The sequence below is a fragment of the Corvus cornix genome, chromosome 21 (assembly GCF_000738735.6).
Source record: "Corvus cornix cornix isolate S_Up_H32 chromosome 21, ASM73873v5, whole genome shotgun sequence".
Taxonomy (NCBI): Eukaryota; Metazoa; Chordata; class Aves; order Passeriformes; family Corvidae; genus Corvus; species Corvus cornix.
In genome coordinates, this window is record NC_046350.1 from 1,093,453 (window position 1) to 1,114,719 (window position 21,267).

At 52.3% G+C, this 21,267-nt stretch overlaps 1 protein-coding gene across 4 annotated transcripts; it reads left to right on the plus strand.

Annotated features, from left to right (window-relative positions):
• The first annotated feature begins 555 nt into the window (after positions 1-555).
• Positions 556-20,255, plus strand: WNT4 (Wnt family member 4). 4 transcript variants are annotated; one of them, XM_019293690.3, is made up of 7 exons: positions 1,844-1,920; positions 2,056-2,151; positions 2,634-2,866; positions 11,857-12,092; positions 14,117-14,248; positions 14,617-14,759; positions 14,984-20,255. In XM_019293690.3, the coding sequence occupies exons 3-7, from the start codon at positions 2,739-2,741 to the stop codon at positions 15,449-15,451; spliced, it is 1,107 nt and encodes a 368-aa protein (XP_019149235.1). In that variant the 5' UTR covers positions 1,844-1,920; positions 2,056-2,151; positions 2,634-2,738; the 3' UTR covers positions 15,452-20,255. The 4 variants fall into 4 exon arrangements, with proteins under 4 accessions (XP_039419969.1, XP_039419970.1, XP_019149235.1 ...); XM_039564036.1 differs by lacking the exons at positions 2,056-2,151; positions 2,634-2,866 and adding an exon at positions 644-792 and having other exon boundaries at positions 1,820-1,920; XM_039564035.1 differs by lacking the exons at positions 1,844-1,920; positions 2,056-2,151; positions 2,634-2,866 and adding an exon at positions 556-792.
• Positions 20,256-21,267: the final 1,012 nt, after the last annotated feature.

Consider the following 21,267-nt stretch of genomic DNA (forward strand, 5'->3'; position numbering starts at 1 on the left):
ATTTTCAAATGCACTTTGGCATTTACAGTGAATCCTCAGAAACTGGGATCTGGGAAAACACTCCCAGTCAAAGGGGTGCTTGTTGAGGAAGGCAGCCTGGGCGATGCCAAGGCTCCTCCCAGCAACAGGGAAACTCCAGGCAGTGCCAGGACATCTCAGGGCTCTGCTTCTTCACAGCCACCAGGAAATTACCCCAAAAAACATCAAATGCGGAAACCCCCGCCCCTTCCCTCTGCGAGGTTCCCCTGTCTCTCCCCGCACCCACCGATCCCACCCGGAGGTGCCGCTCGGTGGGTGCGGCAGGAAGGGGGGGGGGGGGCGCCGGCGGAGCCCCCGGCGGATCCCCCGCTGCCCTCCGCGTCGCCGTAAAAGTTCCCAATACCCTCCTTGCGGTCGGAGCCCCCACTGCCCTCTCCGCCGCCGGCCCGCCCCGGGGGTGTCCCCGGCAGCGGGTCCCGCCCAGGGAGCGGCGGAGCCGGGGCGGCCCCCGGGGCTGCCTCCGCCCCCGGCCCGCCTCCGGCCCCGCCGCTCCATCCCGGGACGGGTCGGCCGCCCTGACAGTCGGGCTCAGCGGCCGTCGCGGGAGCATCAGCTGGGCAGCGCCCGCCGCTCCTGCCCGCGCCCACCTGCGGCGGCGGCTGCCCCGGGCGCGGGGCGGCGGGGGCGCTGCCGCCGCCGCCGGCTCCGCGCAGTCTCACCCTGCCTGCCCTCCAGGATGAGCCCGGAGTATTCTCTGCGCTCCTTGCTGCTCATCATCCTCGCCACCTTCTCGGCCAACGCCAGCAACTGGCTGTGAGTAGCCGCGAGGCGAGAGGGGGAATACGGACACGCCGCCACTTGTTGGTAGCCCGGGGGGCGCGGAGCAGGTGCCTTGGGTTTGGGTAGCATCGGGGTGCGACCCCCCGCAGCGATGCTGCTCGGTCCCCGGCGGGGCATCGGGTGCCCGTCGCCATCGCGCCGGTCCCTTGTCCCCGCTGAACCTCGCCGCCGTGGCCGTGGGGTTGCAGCCCTCATTCGCATGCAGGTGGGCGGCAGGGGATGCCGACTCTCCCCAGCCGCTCAGTGGCGGTGTATTATCGCGGCTGATGGGAATGGGGCTTGTTATCTAGCTCCCGTCCCATTTTTTGTCCTTAAGTTATGAATGCGGATCACGCCGAGATCACAGGCGGAGGTCGGGGCATGGGGTCGGAGCGAGGCCTGGGGGTTGGCGAGATGCCACGCGAGGGACAGCGGTCCAGGGGAGGATTTGGCAGAGCTGGGGTGGCCAAACGTGCTGGGCTTGGGGATCTGCAGCGAGCAGGGCTGCCCACGCCTCGGCCCCCCATTCCCGGTAGGAGGACGGGTGTCGGGGGGCTGTTGCACGCTGCAAAGGAGCCCGATGACATCGGGAACCCGCTGAACAAACACTGAAATAATGTGTAAGGTAAACAGGGACAGAAATCGTTCTGGAAAATTCCTACGTGTTTGCCAAGGCGGTGGGACTACTTTCTGCAGAGGACACCTCTCCTTCCCCCCCCTCCCCGGGGCGGAGGGGATGGAGCATGACAGCACTTTCCCACCTAACTTTGAACGAAGGCATCGGTTCTTCCTAATAAATCTGTTTTGGTGGGAGATGGTGCTTCCCCTGCTCCCCGTGTTGCCGGCTGACGGGAACTAATTAGTTCCCGTGCACGCACCCAGCAGACCCGCTCTCCGGCTGGGAGCATGGGCCGCCTTCATGGATTTCTGTCGGCAGGGGCAGGTACACCACGCAGGATAGGGAGTTCCCGGGTGTGTCGGCATGAAAGATCCTGAGTGTCTTGTACTTTTCCCAACACAGGTGCTCAGGTGGGCACACATCACCGGTGCAAGGAGTCCTCTCTGCATCCGGATACGGCTCCTGCCTTTAGATTTTGAGTCGCTGGAGGCTGTGGGATGTAGGTGGGTTTTGGAGGATGCTCCTCAATGCCTGGGGAAAGCGGCAGGTCAGCGGCACTCTGAGTGTCCTGCCTGTGGGAAAAGGTGGCTGCCTAGGATGCGTTAGTGCTTAGTCCTTCTCCCCTCCTCCTTTGCCAGATGGAGAGACTTGTGTGCCACACGTCTTCAGCAACTGGTGGGTGGATCATAGCAGCTATCAAGGTGGTCTTTTTAACTGTCACGCTTCTGGTGAAGGTATATTGGGAACTGTGGGAGTGTTTTTCCCGCAGGAAGAAAGTCCTGCTGAGGAAGCTCTGTGAGATGATGGCAGATCTCTGGAGAGGAGCAGCTTCGGCTGCCCTGGGACGGGCACGGGGGAAAGTAGGGATTTCATGAGTGAGGTCAGCAAGCTGCCCCGCACGGATGCGCAGAGGTGGGACTCCCCTCGGTCCCCGGCGCCGCATGCAGCTGGGATAGGATTTGGGAGGCGACGCGGAGGGGTGATTCGCCGCACTAGTCGGGGAGGGCTGTGTGCAGCCGTCCGTGCTGGCAGAGCAAGGGTGGGCGCGGGGGGCTCGGCAGCAGAGAGCGGAGGGCTCATTCCTGCCAACAGGGGAGGAAAAGCAGATACATTTCAGTGCGTTTGAAAGGAAGGGGGTCAGCTTTTTTTGATGTTGCAAATGTATCATGATAAAAGGATCGTCCTCCGCTCAGTGCTTTTTATTCTTTGCCTTTAGGATTAAGACAATTCCCATTGTTTATCTTCTCACATCAGAAACAAAGGCTGCCGGAGGCAATAAACAGAGTGAGAAGGATCCCAGGAGTTATCAGATATTCGAGGAATGAGTGTACCCCGTATGTCTTCACGTGTGTGGGCTCGGCATGCTCGGCGTTATCCCAGGGCACTGCCAGCTTGCACCCAGCACACGGGACGGATCCAGCCTCGCCAGGCACACGGTTCTGCACAGAGGTGTGTGCACTGAATGGCAGCGCACAGTGGAGTTTGCTTTTCCAGAAACCTGCTGGATTAGTGATTAAGCTCAGTTGTGAGCTTTTTTTTTCCCCCCTAAAGCTCTAAAGCTTCTTTCAACCTGTACAGACTCGCATTCCCCCAGCGCTTTGGAGAGATGCCGCTTGCAACACTTGATCTAAGTGTTTCTGTAAGCCTGGCTTTGTGGGAGAAGCGCTCATTTTGGCCATGCAATAGTGTCTGCTGAGCTGCCCCATCCAGTATAAAAAGGAGATGGTGTAGGGATCTCTCAAAGGGATCACTCTGCTACAGTGGCCATTGAGCTGGAAGGGATTTCCCAAATCTTTTCATTAAACAAACCAAGCTGCTTTCTCCCTGGTTAGGAAGCAAACCTCCGGTGCATTTTCTCAGTGTCTTGAGTTTGGGGAGTTGCTGCTTGGCTTGTTGCCTATCCAGAAAGCCTCTTTTCTCCAAATCTGAAGAGATGCTCTGTTCCCACTTCTTGTGAAAGCCTCAGGCTTGCTCTTCCTTCTGCATTTGGAGGCTCAGATTTGCCTCCTGCCTCTTCAGGCACAGATTTGTAAATTAAATAAAGGGCTGTAGACAGAGCCTTTTACATCTCTCTAGCTGTGCACAGGAAGGTCCATCTGGCTTCTACTTTATCTCTGAAGGAGCCCAGGGACATGCTTTATACAGGGGAAGCAGATGAGTTACTTTTCAAAGTAACTTGTACTTTGTAGACTCTTGAACCCACATGTGCAGTGATGTGGTTGAATTTGGAAGCAAGGCCTCTTCTGCTCCAAACCCATCCTGATGCTGAGGGTGTTTCATAGAAAGTTCCAGCCAAACAAGCATCATTCCACAGCTGGAATAGGAGTGCCAGGCTCTGGTTTCAGTCCAGTTGTTTAGTTAGTTATTCATTTATTTACCTATTTTGGAGAGAAGGAGGTCCATATGAAAACATGGACTAGAGAATGTGCAAAGTGGGTTGTGGATGTAAGTAGCCACTAACTGCGTGAGGCACTGGGGCCCACTGCCTTGCTCTCTAGCTGTTCAGAGGGTTTGAATGATGAGAGAACAGAAACAGAAAACATCAGATACGACAGGGGAGGGTCCTGTAGGGGTGAGACCCCTGGTTATCAAACTATCTGGGAATCGTTACAGCCTCTCTCCATTTTCTTGCAGCTAAAACTGGCTCTGGAGGAGGCTCCCCATATGGTCTGAGATGTGGTTATGCCATTGCAGAGCATGGTGTACCACCAGCAACTCTGTCTATCCATCCTTTACAGGGATTTCACATTTCCATCTGTGCTTGGGACTTGGCTTAAAGGGCCAGGAGCACAGATGGGCTTTTAAAACCTTAAAAAAAAATTAATTTGAGTGCTCTGGGAAAGCTTGAAGACATTGTGAGGGTCCTAGCAAGCCTGTCTAAGCAACTGCTCTCTAACCACTTTCGAGGGCTGGTGAGGAAGGGATAAAAGGAGTTTGGAGTTCCCTGGCCTCCTTTCATCTGAACATCACAAGGTGCTTTGCAAACAGGGGCCCAAATTCTTTGTGCCCATCTCTGCCAGCTTAGGAGTGAGGATGTTGCAAGAGCAGGCGGAATGCTCATTTTGTTTGGGTCATTATGCAGTGCAGAGGATTTGAGAGGAAGCATGCCTGGGTCCTGCATTTGCATCCTTCTGGTTTTAAACCAGGCTTTATTTTTTTAAGGTGAGTCTCCACAGCTTTGATAGTGGGGAGAAATCACTTCACCTGGAGCGTGGCTTGGTTTAATTTTGTACAAGATTCTTTGCATGGTCATTGCAATGCTCCCGTCTTCCACCTGGTGAGGAACTGGTCCAGCATTTTCCCATCAGGTGCTGTGCTGCCATGGCACAGATTTGGCAGGTGCAGCTGACTCTAATGCAGAGTTGCTCCTGCCAAGCTCCACTCCCCTCTCCATGCTCCTGGTTTTTGCTGTGAGGACAGTGTCAGGAAGGTTCCCCAGTCACATCTGTCCCAGCAGCCAGGATGGTAGGTTGCACCATTTGGGTTTGATGAGGAATTTCCTTACTTTAAGGGATGCTGTGGGTTGGACAAGTGGCTCTCCACTTCTGGGATGCTCAGGGCTCCCTTGCATTGCTCTGTCAGATCAACAAGGTTGGTGCATGAACCCATGGTACCCATTCCCAAGGCTGTGGGGTGGGAAATTGAAACTGCTGTAAATGTATTTTAATTTTTATTTATTTGTAAATCTTGCCACTTCTGACAAAACCAGCTAATTTTAACTCAGCAATGAACACGGGCTGGCTGTGGGTTGCACTCTGCAGATTGCACTCAGGTCCTGACACTGGACTTCCAAACAAGTTTGGCTTGTCTCTGAGCAATGGTCTTGTCTGGCAGACACCCATCAGGGCTGTGTTTTCCAGGGTGTTAGGAGGGCCCCGTGCTCTCTGATTCCTCAGTGGTGATGGGCATTTCTGTCCTTTCCTAAGAAAGCCTCAAATAAAGTTACACCCCAGTCGTTCACTGCAGAACCTGACTCTAGGGAGGATGGACAAGAGGGAGATAAAACCACTCTGCATCCCAGACTGTGAAGAACTGGATGAGCTCCAAATATGAGCAACAGCAAGAGGCAGGTTTCTTTTTTGCAGTGCCTTGATGTGACTCCATGAATCAGAACTGGACTTTTGCACTGACACAAAAAAGTGTTTATGTGACTCTGCTGAGAGCTACTGTCCACTTGATTAATTAATTCATCTTTGTAGATGTAGAGAAATGCATTACAGCCACTTTCTTAAAATGATGAAATTGCTGAGCAGTCCTGGAGGTTAACAGTTTCTACGAGATTCTTCTGTATTTCCTTACAAGTGCAACGACACTAGCTCTTACAATAGCTGGTGATTTTTTCTTAAAGGTTGAAAGCCTTGTGAATCCACAAACTTTCAGTCATCCAAGGCTGCCTGAATGTCAGACTCTGCTCTGGATACTCAGTGCAGGTAACCTCTGCCTTGCCCACCCCAGGGTGTCTGTCCCAACATCTGTAGGTGACCCCTGACAGCATCCTCCAGGCTCTCTTGGAGCTGCTGCCATGGGCTGTTGCACTTCACAGCCAGGAAGGTGCCGTGCAGGATCTGACTGGCTCAGCAGAACTGGAGCCAGTATTGTGCTTTCATGAAATTACCTGGGGGAAAGTAATCAGTTGAGTCTCTTGGCCGATGTTGGGTGAGATCAAACTAATCCTGTAGAAGGCTTTTTTTGCCACGTATTTGCAAATTCTGATCGAAACTTAAAACTCATCAGATTTTCTGCAACCAAGTCTAGCCTGAAGCACTGCAGGAGTTGGCCTGCACTTGCCTCCTCTTGCAACAAGACCTTGGTGTTGTACCTGAGTCCAGGAGTAGCTTCTATTGGCTTGTAAAGGAAGTAAAGGAAATTTCCTACACATTCAAAGCAGATTTCCAAAATGGATGCTGTTCAGGCTCTTTCCAGCTTCCATCCTGCTCATCCCCATTACAAAGTGGAGATTTTGCCCCCACATGCTCAGAAAGCAAAAAAGCAGCACTGGCTCAGGACCAGCAGCTGGCCATCTCACTGTCCCCAAATACTTGTGATGGGGGAGGCAAGCCACCACCAGTGGCTGGGGCTGGGGCATTGCTGGGTGCACATCGTGTTAGGTGCAGGGTCTAAGGGATGGGGAACAGGATTGGAGGTGTAGGCTCACCCTCGAGCTGAGGGGTAGAAGTGTAAGGCGTAGCAATGCCTCCTCCTGGGTGACTCTTTTGGCAGCTGTTAATTGGAGATGAAAAGTAGGTGTGAAAAGCAGGTTTCAGCAAAGAGATGGTGCTCTAACTGTGACAGGAAGGACTGAGGCAGACAGCTGAATTTCTTCCAAGAAAGAGATCAGACAGGTTCTCAGATGATGACTTTGTAAATCATAGTTTACACTTACAAAGGCAGGATGTCTAATCCCAGGAGGGAGATGCTCGGTCCCTGGGAGGGCCAAGTCCTGCTACAGAGCCAGCAGCTGGACAAGAGCAACCTTGCAGGTCTCCCACAAATCCTGACAGGAACATGCCCAAGCTGACAGACTTGAAGAACCATGGATGTGGTGGGCCCAACCAGCCTGGTGCTGTTGGCACAGGGAGAGTGGCACTAAGCCCAATATGGGACACTATGAGAAATCTTGGGAGCTCTCTGGCCTGCCTGGAGCATCATCTGACATGCCAGCCTGAGGCATCTTTCCATGGCTTCACTCACCCTGCTTGGTAGGGGAAAGCAACAAGGCAAAGAAAAACACTTCTCCATATCTGCAGGATGGCTCCTTGCAAGGAGCCGTAACTCTGATCAGTACCTCTCCCTGCATGCATCTGTCTAGCTATGCAGACAGACAGATGCATGCAGGGATGCATGGGGTTTTTCCATGAGTTTTTCACATTATAAACAAGCCTTTAGTTCTTCCCCAGAAGAAACGTGCCTACACAAGCAGTCGCAATCCTTAGGACAATCTCGAGTCACTGCTGACTGTCCCTGCAGCCTCAGTAAGCATGGAGATGTGCTTGCTGACCCCTCCACAATCTGGGGGGTGTTTGCTGCCTTTCAAACAGGAGCAGAGCTGAATCATCTTCACAATTTAAGGCTTGGACAAGCCTTTTGTGGCCTTGGCCATTCAACCCTGGGGGAAGGTTGAATATTTGCTGAGCAGCGTGAAGCTTGTGAGCCTGATTTCAGAAGATCTATTGCTTGGTTTATCAGGGATGCCATTGGCCTGGGTCTGAAAGTTCTCATCTTCAGGAAAATATTCCTGAAATGAGACAATACAAAGAGTTCTCACACTTGAAACTCATTTGCTTGAATAAAAGAAACACCAGAGATCTCTGCTTTCTACAAGACATCTGCTGCATCTTCTCTGACCCACCTCAATTGAGTATTTGTCAATGACTGAAATTTCCACACCTTTCCATAGCAGGGAATCTCTCCTCCTAGTTCAATCTGCCAGCTGCTGTGGCTCTTTCAATGTCTCCTTGTCATTTCACCCATTATTCTTCCTCCTGAAAGTATTATCATAATTTTTATTTAAGCAGGGCTTTCTGACATCCCCCACCTTTCCAAAGCTCCCTGGATTTGAGATTTACTTATTTTCCATCTTGCAGAGTGAATCAGCTGCAGCTGCTTAAATTATGGGGCTTCAATCCTGATCTCAATACTGTGGATGGGAAAAAAGGAAGGGCTTTCTGTCAGTTTTCTCTTAGATCAATGACTCTTCAGAGGGAGGCTGTTCTGCAAGTGACTTGCCTGGATTTAAAGGCAGGAGAAAAGAAACATACAAGGCCATGATGAAGCAAGGAGACAGAACTTGAAAAAACAGTGTGGGCAGCAGCTCTCCTCTTGAAACATTCTTTGCCCAGTCTTGGAAAAGGAAGAAAATACACCATTATTTGGGCTTTTTTTCCACAAGCAGGGCTGTTTTGAGGCTGCATGTGAGACTTAAATTATAAGCATAATAAGCATAGCAATCGAGATGTGATATCACAATGGAGATCTGCATGGAGACTTTGCAGAGGGCAGGAGCTGTTTGTTGCATTCCTCCTGCTGTGCCCGTCTAGCTTTCTGTGCAGGTAGACAAAGGCTTTGGCTGTGGATTCTACCACTTCAGCCCAGGAAAACAAAGTTTGGATGAAGTTCTTGTTGAGGACCAAGCAAAGCGCTAGAGCCAGGTTTCCATGGGGAGCGTGGGATGCTGCAGATGGGTTTGGTTCCTGACAGCCCTGGTGCTCCACAGCCCTGAGAAACATGAGATGGAAGCATCTCCAAGTGCTGATGAGGGCGGAGCATGTTTCCTAGCTCTTACCTCACTCTTCATCTGCCCCAGAGAGGGGAAGGGGATAAGATGTTCCTACCTGGTGCTCCTGAATGTGGTGTGATGAGATGCCATATGAGAGCCTCAAAGCTGAGGTCCTTCAGCAAAGGTCCTTCCTTAAATCCTTGCCTCAACCTCTGGATCCATCCTGAACGAGGGATCAGGATGGGAGCTTCCTCCCCCATCGAAAACCATGTCTTTTGGAAAGCAGAGATGGTTCTCCTGGACCGGTAACAAACTGATAGCATGATGGGGCCACAGCATTTTAGGCACAGTTGCCTCCATCTCCACAGAGGGGCTGCCAAACATAGGCTGAGGAGGGGTGATGGGACACAGGACCTGTCAAGGGGGAGAGAGGCCAGAGCACTGTTCTGGATAGTTTCATCCTACTTGTCTGCCTTGCAAAACAAATTACCAGATCTGTTCTTGGAGAGCTGTACCTATTTTTGAAGCATCCTTGGCCTTTGTTTTATCATCCCAAACAGCATCAAATGTGAGTTGGGAAAGCACCTTATCAGGTGCATCTCCTTGGAAAAGCTTGAAAGGCTCTTGTCACACTTTCCTTTATGCGTGCTTTGAATTTATTACTCCATATTGCCCAGAGAATCTCAAGCTGGGAAATATGTAAGAAAAGAAGATGATGCCCCATCCTGAGCAGAGCTGATACTAATGTGGCTCCTACACCTATGTCACAGAACTCTTCTGCCTGTGTCTGCACTCAAAGCAGGCACTGACTCATCTGTAGGACCAGTCTCACAGCTTTGAAGGAGATGCTTCCCTGGCATGATAAATGCTGCTAGAGTTGCTGGCAGAGGGGGAAGCCAAATCAGCACAAGGGGTTAGTACTGGAGGTAGATTCTGATTTTCTTGGCTTCCAGGCCCAAAGCTCTTCTATAACCCACATTGTCTTGGGCTGGATCTTACCACTCTGCTGCATCATCTTTCCCATGCCCAAGCTGGAATGATGGCTGGACCTGGGAGGAGACAGCTGTTACGGGCACTCTGTGTGTGCTCAGCATTCAGCATCCTCAAAGCTCCTGGAGGTGGTTTGGTGCCTTCACCCCACATCAGCTAAGTGCAGCAAGATGTGAGAACAGCAGTTGTTGCACTCCATGTCTGGGATGGCAGCACAGGGTCAGGGACACCCATGTGCATGTGTGGGGGCCAGCAGAAAGGTGACAGTCTTGAGTTTGGCCATGGTGGGTTTTTCAAGCCACCCATGTGCATCAGGTCCTGTCCTCTGCAAACAGGGCTGTCCCCTTGGAGGAACAGGATGCCTTGGGCAAAGATGATTTGCTGGTATAAAGGCTCTAAGAGCACTTGGCTCTGAAACCCCAGCAGCCTGCTGCTTCCCACTGTTGGAGAAGCTTTGCCTCCATGATCACAATCAGGGAAAACTGAATACTTTTGACATCTCACCATGCAGAGTCCCCATGAACTCCATGAGCCAAGACAGCTTTCTCCCTGGCTCCCATGGCCCCCCAGTTGTGAGCATGAAACGAAGCTGCTGAATAATTCTGCTGATGCACAGAAGAGAAAATCCTGTTCTCTCCTCCTGGGGCAGACTGGCAAGGTTAATGGGAGGAAGAGGCTGTGACAACCTATTTTGTGGCTGAAGTCAGCAGATCTGGCTCCTGGGACACATGGGAACAGGCAGGGAGCAGGAGCCACTTTTGCACAGTCACTTCTCAGAGGCAAGCAGGGCTTCAAAAGAAAAATCCTTAGCAGGATGTTGCAACTTGGGAGGAGGAGTTAAAAAAACAAGCAAACAAAAAAACCCACAAGTTCTGTATGGCTGGGAAATGCAGTCAAGGCATGAAGTTTCCAAAAAGCTCACTACTTACATCTCTTGGTGCAGACAAGGTAGCAGCATCAGACAACACTGACAATTCCCAAGGACACTAAAGCTCAGTGTGGTCAGTGGATGGATGGGTGCAAGTGTGAGTTACACCTGTCCTGTGCAGGGGACCTCCACAGCAGGTCAGGGCTCCACCATGGAGGTGTCATCTAAAGTGGCTGCCAGCAGCCACAGGAAGGAGGGGGTCTCATATACACACCTGCCAGCACAGTCACTAATAATTGTAGAGGATATTAGATTATCACACAGCCCTGTTGGAAAATCTGACTGGGTCTATCTTAAGCTCCTTCTGTGATCCAGAGGTTGGGGCAGGAGGATGGAACTGGGAAACGGGCAAGCATGGACACCATGCCCACAACACAACAAGGGGTGGGAGGCTGAGTTACTGGGATGTGCAGCAGGAACCATCATGCCCACACACTGGACAAGGAAATGCTGAGAGTTTTTGAGGTGCTTGGTCTTAAAGGTGCTTGCTCCCTCATTCCTCTAATGCTGACACCCAAGAGCAGCTCTGTGACTCTTTCTGCTGAACATGGCGCTATGGAAAGCAGAACACATGGTCCCCTCCACACAGGACCAGTCTTTTCCAGATCATCTAAGACCTCACGGCTCTATTCACAAGTTGGGCTGGTGGAGAAGGTGCCCAGTCTGTGCAATTTTGCCCCAGCAGGCTCCTGATTCTGCTTCCCTGCTTCAAGCCCTGCTTGAATCCCAAGTGACAGGAAACCTGGCAGCTCCCAGAGGCCATCCTTGCCTGGGATGGGGGAGCTAAAAGCAGCCTCCAGGAGGGAAGTGGTTTGAAGGGCAATGTTTGCCGGTGATGAACACACAGCCATGCTGTGGGAGCACTGTGGCAGATGGAGCTGGCAGCCAAGTGCCTGTCCTGCTTGTTTTGGCTGACTTCGGAGACCTCTGGCTTTTCCTAGTAGCACTTGGATATGCCGGTACTCAGGAGACCTGACCAGGAACATTCAGACAACACTGAAAATATCTTCCTTGCCTGCAACAGAGGCAAAGGGGAGCCAACAGCTGGACTCCCTGAGAGACAGGGACTAGGCTGCAGAGGGATGGTGGTTTTGCTTGGGCTTGTTCTCTGTCAGCCAAAAATGCATCTTGTGGAGCCACTGCTATGGTACATTTATAGGTACCCCAGATGGGCAGCAGGTCTCAGCTATGGAGGGAATAAGAGGTTCAGTCTCCTTGCTTTCTGCAAGGCTGAACATGGGCCCCAGCTGAATATGGGCTCTCCTAGCCCTTGCCTCCTAACCCGTTGTGCTGGTGTCATGGCAGGTACCTGGCAAAGCTGTCTTCAGTGGGGAGCATCTCCGAGGAGGAGACCTGCGAAAAGCTGAAGGGCTTGATCCAGCGCCAGGTGCAGATGTGTAAGAGGAACCTGGAGGTGATGGACTCGGTGCGACGCGGAGCCCAGCTGGCCATCGAGGAGTGCCAGTACCAGTTCCGCAACCGCCGCTGGAACTGCTCCACACTAGACACCCTGCCTGTCTTCGGCAAAGTGGTGACACAAGGTGAGCTGGAAGGACGTGTGTCTGGGGTGATGCTACTGGGGGAATGGCTATAAAAGCAGTCTGGTGGACTGCAGGTGGTAGGATTTTGCCTTCTTGCCCCAAACCGGTGGCTGGGGAGGGTCAGGAAGGGCCTATCCAGTGTTGGATCTTGGGGCAGATGGGTCCCTGTGCACTTCAGCAGGGCTCTTCTCACTATGTTGGGTACAATATATCCAGACTCCTGCTGCTCCTCAGCTCTCCTGAACCTTTTTCACACGCATTGACAAGGACATGCCAAGTTTGAAAAGAGGTCCTAAAGTCACCCTGTGGTCTCATCTCTTCCCCACCAAGCCCAGGAGCTCCACTCCACAAAGCCATTTACTCAGTCTCTTTCTGGGTAGTGCTGAAGTGGTGGCTACTGCCAGGCTGGCATGTGGCCACTCTTGAGCAGAGCATCAATGGGCACCATCAGGAGGATGGCTCAGTGCCACCTGGCATGGGACTAACTCATGGCAGCATCATTGCCCACCACCAGCCTTCAGGGCTGGGTATGGCCAGGGCAGCCCCCAGCCCCTCTGATCCCAGCTGCACCCCAACTTCCCAGCACAGGACTGTAATCAAACCAGAGCACTGGAGTGAGGATACAGAGGGGAAAACCCCTCTGCAACCCCTTAAGATCACTGAAGCATCCCTTACCTCCCCTCAGGTGCTATCTCTGAGGCACTATCTCACCTCCTATCCCAGGACCCCTAGACCAAAGCATCCTCCCGGCTCCTTATTTGACTTTCCTCTCCTCAATGCAGGGGTGAAGATCTCTTCTTGTGAAGGTTCAGGGACTGGAAATACCAGAAATACCAGAAACTAAAAGTCGTCTCTTTTTAGGCAGCCACAGCACAAACCGACCAACATGATCCTACTATTAGCCTCGATTAACTTGGAGGCGGTTCAGTCCCCACACTGGCTGGGTCCTCCCCAGCCACTGCCAGCTGGGCCACCAAAGTCTGGGATGCGACCACCAAAGTAGCTGCCCTCTCTCTGACCGGCAAGCTGGGTGATGCCTGCTCACAAGCCATCCCCCCTCTGCACCAAGCATGGGACCACCCCAAATGTCAGCCCTCCTTGCTCAGAACTGGAGGGTTTGTGTCCTCAACCAGCCTTGGAGGACAGTGGGGATTTGTGTGTTGCTAGAGCTGATACCTGCCCCTGCTACCCTGTGTGTTCACACCCAGGGATCTGTCCAACTTCTCAAACACACTTTTCCCAACCATGTGGCACCACATAGGTACCTGACACAAGAACTGGGACTGGACTGCACCCTGGACACCAGTGGGGTTTTGTGAGGTGCTTTGGGAGCAGAACAGGGTTTTGCAGAGTAGTTTGGGAGGCGTTGGGAGCTACAGGACCCTGTGAAAGAGGATGGCAAGGATCTGCACCTGCAGGGAATGTTCCTGGACATGGAAAGCAGACAGGTGTTTTGGATGCAGGAAGGATTCCATGGCAGAGGTGCCCTGCAAGCACAAGGCAAGACAGTCTTCCATATAAGCGCTGGAGAGCTCTGCCCGCATTGGCAGTGCAGCCTCTGTCTCTCCTATTGCCAGGTTTTATCATTCACCCATCACTCATGTTTTTAATATTGTGGGGCAGTTCCCAGCTTATTCACTATTGCAAGAATGGGCCCTCACTGCTGCAAAACATCTCCCAGCACCCAGGGGTCTCTGATGAGTCAGGTTCAGCCTTGACACTAAGCAAACAGCATCCCTGGAGGTGGGGACAATGAGGGTTCTGCATGGGCTGTCTCATCTTAGGAGGAAGTGACAGAGCAAAGGGTTTAGCCTGATAGCTCTGTATAGCCGAGAGCCATCTTTCAGACCAGCTTTTCAGGGGGGTTTATGTGCCACACCAGTGTTAAGAGGAGAGAGGAGAAGAGACACACATGGCAGGCCACCAAGGGCCTTTGGCCACCGGGCTACATCCCCTCCAGAATTCCCGCTCGTGTTGCCTCGGACTTGCTGCCACATTTCCCACCATGGTTTGTGCCATTTCAGGGACGCGGGAGGCAGCGTTCGTCTATGCCATCTCTTCGGCAGGGGTGGCCTTTGCCGTGACCCGCGCCTGCAGCAGTGGTGAGCTGGACAAGTGTGGATGTGACCGCACAGTGCAGGGGGGCAGCCCACAGGGTGAGTGTCTGAACAGGGAGCAGCTGCAGCTGCCTGGGGACGCAAAGTAGCCAAAATACCTGCAATTCAAACCCACTCTCTGGAGCCATCCAGAAAGGAGAGAAAAGTTTAAAAAAACAAAACTCTGGTTAGTCCACATGAGTGCCTCAAAAAGGCACCTGGGTGCATAACCCACAGGACAGAAAGCATCTTGTCCATGTGTCCCCCAGGGCCACACTCCCTAGCTTCCCTAATTCCCCATGCGGCCCAGACTACTAGGCAGCAAGACAGAGAGGGGGCAGGCCAGCTGGATTTTAGGAAGAGCAGGGCTGGAGAGTGCAAGCACTACAGGGTGGCAGTACCTGTCTCATCTGTGCTCTCTGCCTCAGGCTTCCAGTGGTCGGGCTGCTCCGATAACATCGCCTATGGCGTGGCCTTCTCACAGTCCTTCGTCGACATCCGCGAGAGGAGCAAAGGGGCCTCTTCCAACAGAGCGTTAATGAACCTCCACAACAACGAGGCAGGGAGGAAGGTAATGGCAAGGAGGAAACGTAGGCAGTTGGTGCGGCTCTGCAGCATCCCACCCAGGCTCTGCAGCCACAGCTTGAGCCATTTGGGCTTCTTTTAATCCCATACCCACCCAGCAGTGTTTTCTGCACAGCCCTCCCAGGCCCCATCCATTGCACCTGTGTGTGTCCCTGCTGTGTCCATCCCATGCTGACCATCCCATCTTGTTCCTTGTGTCTGTTCCTCCAGGCAATCCTGAACAACATGCGGGTGGAATGTAAGTGTCACGGTGTGTCAGGCTCGTGCGAGTTCAAGACATGCTGGAAAGCCATGCCCCCCTTCCGCAAAGTGGGCAACATCCTGAAGGAGAAATTTGATGGTGCCACAGAGGTTGAACAGAGCGAGATTGGATCCACCAAAGTGCTGGTGCCCAAAAACTCCCAGTTCAAGCCCCACACAGACGAGGACCTCGTCTACCTAGACTCCAGTCCTGACTTCTGTGACCACGACCTCAAGAATGGGGTCCTGGGCACCAGTGGGCGGCAGTGCAATAAGACCTCCAAGGCCATTGATGGCTGCGAGCTGATGTGCTGCGGCCGTGGCTTTCACACGGACGAAGTGGAGGTTGTGGAAAGGTGCAGCTGCAAATTCCACTGGTGCTGCTCTGTCAAGTGCAAACCCTGCCATCGGGTGGTGGAGATCCACACGTGCCGGTGATGCACGGGGGAGAGCACCCACCTGTATCCTCTTTAACTGACCCTGCTTCTCCCTTGCCCCACAGCCAGGACTGAGGAAGTGACCCAGATGCTGCAGGGAGAGCACACCTCTTTACAGAGACAGAACCACAGAGAAAAACAGAGTTTAAAGAAAAAAATATTTAAAGTTTAAAAAAACTGATCATTGTTGGCTTTTTAAAATTTTGTTTTGTCTGCTTTGCTGTATTTCTTGCTGAAGCCAGAACCCCTTAGTGTCCTGTGCCAGCAGACACGTTTGCTCTCTGGCTGGCTGGGGACCTGTGTGGTGCCAGCTCCTGTTGGATGGGCTCCTGCTGCCTCTGGAGCGCTGCAGATAAGAAGTGTTTAAGACAAGGGTAATGAAGCATTTGCAATCTTCTATCACAGTTATTTTTGTTTGTTTAAGGCACATGCTGAGCATCTTGGACCACCACTGCCCTGGCTAAGCCTCAGGAAGGGAAGGAGCACAGCCAGCCTGTGCAGCCAGGTGCATGGCAAGGGACAGGCAGGTGGTGTCAAGGGTGGCACTGTCCTCCAAGAGTTAAGTTCCATGTGGAGCCCAGCAAGGGTGATCAGTTTATGAGGGAAATGTGGGACACTTCTGCACCTCCTTGTTGTGGGATGCTCAAAGGCCTCCTGGGCAATGGATGGATTTTGGAGCAGCTCCAGGGGCTGCTCTGATTTACAGAAGTTCCTCAGTGGCTGCCTAGGGCTACTGGGGGACACAATGGTCCCACCATGCTCCCTTTCCCTCATCTCTTCTCCAGTACCTGGTTCCACTGGAGACAGCAAAGGGCAGTGACACCTGCAATCCACTGACTCTTAATGGAGCTGGGAGCTGATGGGAGAAAATCCAAATTGATTTCTTTCCTTCTGTCCCATAATTGCCCCCACCTTGCATGCATCCCACAACAGGTCTCCTCTCCCACAACAGGTCTCCTCTTTCTCCTCCACATGCCTGTTCTCCTCACTCAGGAAGGCACTTGGGGACAGTCACCATCCTGCTGAATGCTGAGAAAAGCAAAAGTACACAGTGGAGCAATTGTTGGGGGTGGAGGAATGCTGGTGTTCTGCCGCTATCGCTGTCTCACCCTTAGGAAGACACGAAAGAAGGACTCAGCCAGAGGGATGCCGCCATGTGTGCCTGGTCGCAGAAATTTAGTGCAGCAGGGCCCCAGCTGTCCTGTCTTGCTCCCTGGGACACTGCCATGAGGATAAGGTGCTGTCCTGCCTACTCTGTCTTCCCTCTGCCTAGGACTGGCTTAGTGCAGAGTCCTTGCTGTTGGGCTGCAGTACGAAATATTTGGAGAACTAATAAGCAGAGGGGCACTGCGAGGGGAGGTGGAAAGTGAACCAATTCCTCTCTTCCTCACTCAGTGGTCTATGAGTCAAGAAGTAAAAGGGAGGCAGAGAAAAACCTCAAAATGGCACCTTAAGCCAACAGGCGAGGAGTCAGCATTGCTGAGCCCTCCTGTGTAGGAGGGAGCTCTCTGCATGGTCCAGGAAAGCCCAGAGCTGTGGCCCTCACCCTCCCAGCTGAAGGAGGGGGTTCCTGCAAAACCTGCAGTCTTGTTTTTCTTCCTTGAGGGGGGAAAGGTTGGGGGAATGCACAGACATATGTGAAATCCCATCTGTGCCATGGCAGTGATGGGCTGGAGGAAAGCCTGTGGTCGCTGGAAGATCTCCAGACACCATCTGCTGACAACTGACTTGAAGCAGTGCAGGGCAAGGGAGGTTTGCATCAGGGTAACCCCCAGCGCACCCCAGCTGCCTCCCTCCTGCCTGCTCAGCACCAGCTCCAATAAACCTCCAGCAAAATGTGCCACGTGATGGGGAGGGACACCCTAGGTAGGCCCTGAGGTAGAGCACCGTGGGTTGATCCATTTCAGTGCAAATGAGAGATCTGCACACCAGGGCAGGGTTTGCCTCTCTCAGTTGGCCAAGGGTGCAGCATTAAATCCCCAGGGGGGCAATCTAAGCTTTGCCTCCCCTGGTTCCATCTCCAGCCCCCCCAAGGCTGCAAATCCTCAAATACCTTAGAGACTATTATTCCTCTTCCCAGCTCATGCAGAGGAGGTCACAGACCTCAGGCCATTGGCCAAGTCTTCTACTCCTTGTCCATCTAGGATGAGGGCCAAAGCCGAACAAGACAATCCAAATCAGCATGGAGATTAATGTCTACACATGGGATTTTTTCAAGCTGCAATGAAAGCTAAGCCCTGCAAGTGCCACCCAGGGATAGTTTGGCTCTGCAGCACCCTGGCTCTTCTCATAACTGTAAATTTCAACACCAGAGGGGGGATTAGAAATGCATTTTCATATTTACTTTGTCTATTAAATAATGAGTTTGTGCTGAACAAGCCATGGGGTTTTCCTGTCCTGTAATCATCTCCACTGGTCAGTGTAAAACCATAACGTGCTGCAAACCCCTCATGGTTGCTGGTCTCCTCCCAAGAGTCCTTAGCTGGTAAGAGAGGTGCCTACATTGTGCCTCCGGACAATGCAAAGGGAACACTAAAGCTCTCTTTGTCCCTCCTCCAGTCTCTCCTCAGGAGATGCTGGTGTTTGGACCACAGGCTGCATCCCTGCTTTCCCATCAGTGGAAGCACAGCTTGTTTCACAAGCCTTAACCACTTGACACACCACTGGCTTAAGAGGCAACTTATTTTAGATTTCAGTAAGTCTCTGACTTCCTCCTGTAAAGAGGGCATCAATATCCATCTGCTTAGAACAGTGCTCCTCTGCCCTGTCCACAGCCAAGGAGCCACAGCTACCTTGTGTGCTGCTGGAAGCATCCTGCCAGTGGGCTCAACGTGCATTTGAGCTGGGAAGGGGCAAGAACTGCCCCTAGATGCCAAGTCAGGGACCTGCTGACTTTTACCTCCATCCCTGTCCTGCGGTGTGCTGGATTTGGAGGGGATGCAGTGCCAGCTACCGAGGTACGCTCCAAGCTGCCCACAGCCAGTGCATTTTTCTTGTCCCTTTTCCTTCCTCCAAGTCAGGAGTATTGGCTGCATCCTTTTCACACTCCCCTACAATCTGGAGCTTCTTGCTTCAGCAGGGGTTGCTGCTGGGTCCAGCTGTACACTCTGCCTTGTCTCTTTTCTTTAGCTGTAGCTCTCCATTTGTGTGCTCTCAAAGCTCACCTTTCCATAGGCCCATGGTAAAACCACTGTCTTCTCTCCCTTCAGCCTCTCTGGTGGCAGGGGTTGAGGCGTATTTTGTTAAGTTTAACTTGTTGCAGAAAGAGGATGGTAGGATGGGAGAAAATGATGCCTGAGCCTCCCAAAAATCCTTACTTCCAACAGCTCCTCTCTTCCCCTGGTGGATCCCACTCCTCCAGTACTTCTTTTCCCCACTCCAGCAGCAGCCTCAGGTGAGGAACTGTCTCCAGTGAAAAAAAAAAAAAGATGCCTCATTCTTCTGCTGAAACAAGGTGAAGGGAGACACTGGCTTCTCTGTGACCATAGACAGAGCAAGGTGTTTGTGTTCCCCTCTTCCAATGCCCCCCACCTGCTCTGCCTGTCCCCTGCATCCCACATACATCAGACCACATCACACTATGCCTTTCCCCACCACTGCATCCTGTCACATGCTCGGCCCCATTCCAGCCCTACAGGCCCAGAACTAGGTCCTCATCCTCAGCCCCCCAACACCTTCTCCTTAGTAAGCTCATCCCTCCTTTGAGAACTCACAGGCTGACATCTCCACCCAGCCTCTTGCCCTCATAAACTTTGCTGGATGTCCCACTTGCCAACTTGAGATCATCATGGCAAAAATAGGATTCAGCTCCAAGTCCTCTCCACCCTGCTCCGATGGGTAAATCCATGATTTTTTTCCCATTCCCCAAACTCCCAACTTTACCACCATGTTCTGCTTCTTCTGTTTTCTTCACCTTTTCTACTGGAAAATCCACCTGTGTGTCAGGTACCTTCAGCTTCAGCTATTTCAAGCTCTGGGCTTCACATTTCCCAACCCTCCATCCCAGATCCAAGCACGGCACAGCCAAGCACATGGGCAGAGCTGGTATTTCTCTCCAGCTGTTTCGACCACATCACCCTCATGCCCTTTACTGGCCATGGACACTTCCCTCACTCCCAACTATCTCATTCTCCCTCCCTGGGCATGTTCAGCCTCACCCACTGCTCCTTGCAAAGCAATTAAATCACCGTGGGTGACATTAATGATGCTGACGGAGCGTAAGTTAGCACTCACATCCTTTCCTTCCCTCATACCATCAGTGAACATTACAGCAAATCCCTTTGCATATTCCTTCAGCAATGAGCACAGTAATTCTCCTGTATCTCCTTCTCTCCCTTTATCCATGAGTTTACCAGCTGGCTGTAGGGAAGCAAGGTGATGGAGACAGCAGGAAAGAAGAGTCTAGGACCACCAAAGAGTAATACTTCAAGGACAGAATGGTGTATTACTGCATGGGGAGGTGAAAAAGAGGATCAGTCCTCCTTAGAGCTGCCACACCACAGTAATTGGGAATGATGGGCCTCATGTCAGTCTGGCACAGGAGAACCCACGCTGGGGTGACCATCACTTCCACGTGCACTTGCTGAAGATGTCAGTGCCTTGGCCAAGCAGAGTGTCCTTCAGCAGCACAAGGCTGCAGCACAAGGCCATGCTGAAGGACGGACACCCAGCAGAGCAGAGCCTTTGACAGCAGCATGATACCATGACGGCAGGAGGGCGCCCAGCCAGCGCTCCTCAGAGAGGCCTCCCGACCCTGACTGCCAAAATCCTGCTTTAAGCACAAGAAAATAAATTGTGCAACTTGCCTTGGACTGAATTGTAACACTCAGTGCGGGTGGAGGGGAGAAAGGGGCAGGAGCTGGGCTGAGGATCGGGCCTTGCATCACAGCATTTAGGCTGGACCACAGTAACACCTGGTGCTTGAGCAGCACCTGCACCGGACTCTGCCCTTCTCATCCCTCACAGGTATGCCCAGGAAGTTTCTGCAGCCACCAAGCCACCAAGCTCCTACTCAGGGAGCCAGAGATGCAGCCACATGCAAGCCTCATTCTTGTGCCTGTGCTCAGTCCTCAGGAGCTACAATCTCTCCAGACCCAGCAACACATTCCTTCTCCCATCCCAGATCTGACCGTCAGTATTTCCTCAAGTGCATGTGCAAGGAGTGTTGCCTGGGTGAGCTCCATACCACTGTGGATCCCCAAACTGCTGTGGCAGTGCCTCAACACTAGATGTTTGGTCCAAAGCAGCTAAATGATCCACCAGGATCCTCTCATTCCAGCTCTTCATCACCACATGTGAAAGCACAAATTGCAAGCCTTAATTAGAATCATTTGCTCAGCAGTGCAAAAAAATAACCCACCCCAAACCCCTCAGTGGCTGTTGAGCCTACTTGTCCCTCTCAGCTCTGGTCTAGGACAGTTGTTGCATTATCACAGCTTTGTTCCTGTAATTTACATGGGCAGACAGTGATGGGACCATGGGAAACAATTTTAAACTAAAAGAAGAGGGATTTAGATTGGATGTTAGGAAGAAATTCTTTACCCCAGAGGGCTGTGAGGCTATTACAGCAAGGCTTAATAAGAAGTGGTTGGAAAATGCAATGGCCTGTCTCTTCAGGTGTCACAGCCTCCTGAGCTGGGGGTAGCCAAACTCAGTCCATGAAAAGGTCTCACCACCACCTCAAGCCCTTTCCAAAGGAAGACTATCAAGCAGTGTGGCAAAGCAGGCAACCAGCAGGTAGGTAATCTGCCTTCACCAGTGACTGTACTGTAGTATAGGAACTGAAACTATGATGGCTGGTCACCTCTCACCTGTCTT

Bases quoted from the DNA above. Each gene is read 5' to 3' on its own strand.
- WNT4 (XM_019293690.3), top strand. From the start codon at position 2,739: ATGAGTGTACCCCGTATGTCTTCACGTGTGTGGGCTCGGCATGCTCGG. The intron at 12,093-14,116 runs GTGAGCTGGAAG...GTGCCATTTCAG, and splicing joins CGGCAAAGTGGTGACACAAG to GGACGCGGGAGGCAGCGTTC. The intron at 14,249-14,616 runs GTGAGTGTCTGA...TCTCTGCCTCAG, and splicing joins GCAGGGGGGCAGCCCACAGG to GCTTCCAGTGGTCGGGCTGC.